The sequence below is a fragment of the Microtus ochrogaster genome, unplaced genomic scaffold (assembly GCF_000317375.1).
Source record: "Microtus ochrogaster isolate Prairie Vole_2 unplaced genomic scaffold, MicOch1.0 UNK132, whole genome shotgun sequence".
NCBI classification, from domain to species: Eukaryota; Metazoa; Chordata; class Mammalia; order Rodentia; family Cricetidae; genus Microtus; species Microtus ochrogaster.
In genome coordinates this window covers 584247-587936 of record NW_004949230.1, presented here as the reverse complement: position 1 = coordinate 587936, position 3690 = coordinate 584247, and the positions used below count along the sequence as shown (strand labels likewise).

The 3690-nt window shown below is 51.5% G+C and overlaps 1 protein-coding gene across 1 annotated transcript in view; it reads left to right on the top strand.

Annotated features, from left to right (window-relative positions):
• The window catches only part of Oas2 (2'-5'-oligoadenylate synthetase 2), a 33014-nt gene extending 31661 nt beyond the window's left edge, over positions 1 to 1353 (top strand). Inside the window, exon 11 of the mRNA XM_026778393.1 lies at positions 413 to 1353. Coding sequence (XP_026634194.1) covers positions 413 to 469 — 57 coding nt within the window. The 3' untranslated portion in view covers positions 470 to 1353. The remainder of the gene's footprint in view (positions 1 to 412) is intronic.
• The last annotated feature ends 2337 nt before the right edge of the window (positions 1354 to 3690 follow it).

Below are 3690 nucleotides of genomic sequence, written 5' to 3'. Positions count from 1 at the left end.
TACACCAGGCACAGCCTTCCAGGCTACCCTCCCACAGGCAGGCACACTCCATTCTTCCTTCTGTGCCTCCTTGGCACTGTTGACTTCCGGGAACAAGGTGAGAAGGCTGTGCTGTGCATTGTGAGATGCTGAACACTGTCCCCAGACTCCCTATGTACTTCCCAGTTGGAAGCGGAGACATTGTGTTGTGTCTTCTGGTGAGAGAGAGTTTTGTTGTTGTGTTTCTCAGATAGCTTTTCCAGATTTTTTCTGGAGACAGGTTCTCACTGTGTGGCCCTGAATGATCTGGAACTCACTCTGCAGACAAGGCTGGCCTCGAACTCACAGAGATTCACCTGCCTGTGCTGGGATTAAAGGCGTGCGCCACCACATCCTTCTTTAAGCCCCACCCCACCAGTCTTTTTCTCCCCAGGTAGTACAGACCCCAGGAAGCTGTGGAGCTCATATCTACCCCACTGTGGGTATCTGAGTTGGAGTCCATCTCCGGGATGAAAATGCCAGACAGATGAAGCCTCTAGAGTCGACTGACTGATTTAAAGACTCAAGCCATGTTACAGAAGGGAGCAGGTCCAGTCCTCCCTGGCTGGTCCCCACCTCTCTCCTGCACTCCCAGACGACTCTGCTTGAAATCAAGACTTTGGATCTGCTCCCCCCTCCCACCCCAGGGTCTCACATTGTGGACACCCCTCTGTGCAAGTGACCTTCAGAGATGCTTGCCCCCAAGCAGCGTGCTGTGTTCCCATTCTATATGTTTTTTTCCTGTTTCCTTCTCTCCCGCCTCTCTTCAGCTCCAGACTCACCCTGTGTCACCAAGGTTGAGCCCCTCCCTTGCCCTTCATTTCCGGCAGTCCCAGTTAGCTCTCAGTCTCTCACTGCCTCTGTGCTGAGCTCTTCCCTCCATCCACAGGCCTTCCCTGCCTGTGTGGAAGCAGAGGTGTCCAGCCCAGCCGCCGGCCAACCCTCTCCCTCCACCCCTGCTGTTAAAACAACTTCTCTTGGGGAAATGTAAACAACATGTACCCCTCCTCCTAAGGTCCCGGGACAAACCAAGGTCTGAGGAACCAAAGAGTTCTTTGGGCTAACCTGCAGCATGTGGGTGAGGGGTCATGGGCAGGGCTGAGGTGACTCTAACTCTGCTGCACTGGAATGTCGTCACCTACTGTGAATGGTGGCTTCCCCAGGGCTGCCTAGAGGGCACCCTGTCCCCCATCTTTCCCCTTACATCCTCTAACCCCTCCCAGAGACCGCGTGTAAATAGGGCAGAGCAGCATACAGCTGGTTGGAACTGGTTGCTGAAGTAAGAGTCCTTAACCTTCCCACACCCCTCTTCCAAGGGGGAAGAAAAACAGTCAGCAGGCCCAGCTGTGATGTTCTAGGACTAGCCGCTCAGGTCGACTCCTGAAGATGGCGGTAGTTTATCTCAGAGAGTAGTTTTATACAAAGCTTCACACCAAGGGTGGTTGATACCTCCTGCCTTAGCCTTGAGAGCTGCCCTTACCTTCTTGGCTGCCCAGTGCCCTCACCCCAACATTTCAACTATATTGGTGCATAAGGGCTTAGCCCCATGCATCCTCACCCAAGGTTGTCCCTTCTCTCCGTGCCTCTGACATGCTGCCGGTCCCTGTACCACTTCTCATCATAGAACCGCAGCACATAGGGAGTTTACTGCTGTAGGACTCCTTTGTCATCTCTGGATGTAAGCTATGAGGTGACTCAAGTTGGGCCCTGAGAGAGTTTCAAGGGAGGGGCTTGCCCAGGCAGGAACCCCAGGCAAGTGATTAGAGGGCCAGAATATGAGACATGGTCCCCTCTGCAGGGAAGGGGTAGCGCTAGAGTTCAATCCTATGACCAATGATGGGACCAGGCACCCCTAAGTGTTGAGACCCCATCAACGTCTCTGGATAAAAAGGTTCTAGAAGTTGCCCCATCAATAAACATCCCATTGTATCAAGAAGGGTAATGTCATGCCTCCGTGGGGACAGATGCTTCTGGGTCTATCAACTCCCTGGACTTCTACACTACATATTATATTTGGCTATTCATTTCTATGCTTTATAATAAACAGTGACCTTGGGTGCATCCTTTCTTCCCTCCTCAAGCTATTCTGATAAATTGTGAACCCAGAAGGGGGTCATGTGTGCAACTCACAGAAATACAGACCTACAAGGAACACAGTGAGAGACTCAGAGGGGACAAAGGGAACTCATTCTCTCCCTTCAATGTCCTTTTAACATCTTAAAGTCATGGGACGCAGAAGAAGAGAGAATTCACAGTGACCGGGGAACATGCCATCACTGGTTGTTACTGGATCTAGGACGCCAGCACTTTCTCAGAAAACTGGCGATTGATGATTATGAACAAGAAGTAATTAAACCCGGGCCCACCTGTGCAATCACGTCAAGATAACTAATGAGGAAAATGTATTGTCATTAATGATTTTCAGGAAGATTTGATTCAGTTAGTGCTGGAATACAAAATCAGAACCATCACCATTTTGGAAGCTCTGGCGATGTAATGATGTAGGAGTAGCTGTCACTGCATGAAGTCATTGGATGTAATGCTGATGGGGACACTGTAGCCTGGGTCTGGATGTCACCTCCCAGCCCACAGCTAATCACATCAACAGGATGGGGTTATTGCTGTTGGAGGTGGGCCCTGGGCTCCATTGCACTCAAACAACAAAAGATAAAAACTAGGAGGGAGACGGTCAATCGTGGCATGTAGCCCACAGCATAAGTGGTGTGTTCTTGTGAATTTGACAAAATCGTTTTGGGTACAAGAAACAAAAGAAGGGGCTGTGGCAATAGCTCAGTAGGTTAACTGCTTGCTGCACAAACACAAGGACCCAACACCTACATAAATGCAGGGCGCGGCGGCATGCCTGCAACCTGAGAGCCGGAGGGAGGAGACATGAGGCGCTCAAGAACTGTAGCCAGCCAGCCCAGCCAAAATAACAAGCTTTGTATTCAATGAAAGACCTTGTCTCAGAAAATAAAGTGGGGTGGTGAGATGGCCTGGCTGGTGAAGGGGCTTGCCACCAAGGCTGTTGACCTGAGTTTGACCCCTAGAGCCAAACACCGTGGAAGGAAAGATCCAACTTCCAGTTGTCCTCTAACTTCCACGTTCATGCTACACCATGCCTATGTGCACGCGCCCTGGTTAAGCTTGCCCCCGGGACCCATTCCGTAGGCATCAGTCCCTTTACTCCTCTGTAGTCTATCAGCCCCTCAAGACTGCGGCAGAACCATCCAAGATCAGCATTTAAGGGTTGGCGGCTCTGCCTCTTTTATTGGTGTTCGAAGGGGAAAGCTCAGCGTGCCAGGGACGGGGCAGAGGGGGAGCAGGAGAGAATGAAAACGCCCTGTCCCGTTCCTGTGGGATTTTGTCAAAGGAAAACTGAAGGACCCTAGGAGCCCCAAAGCTGGTCATGACTATTCTCATGGGCAGAGTCAAAGGAATACCGCAGGAATACCCCAGGAGCTGGGTGAGTTGGGCTTTCAGGATTCTCAGCACAATCGCATGGGCAGGCCGAGTCGGGATGAGGTGATGTCTCCGTCCTGTTCTCTGGGATCCAGAAGACACCTGAGAGAAGGGAGCAGAGAACAGAGAGGAGGAGAACTGACTCCTTTGCCCACTCTCTCTTCCTCTCTCCCCGCCCCGGACAGATTCATGTGTGCATGTGTGTGTGTG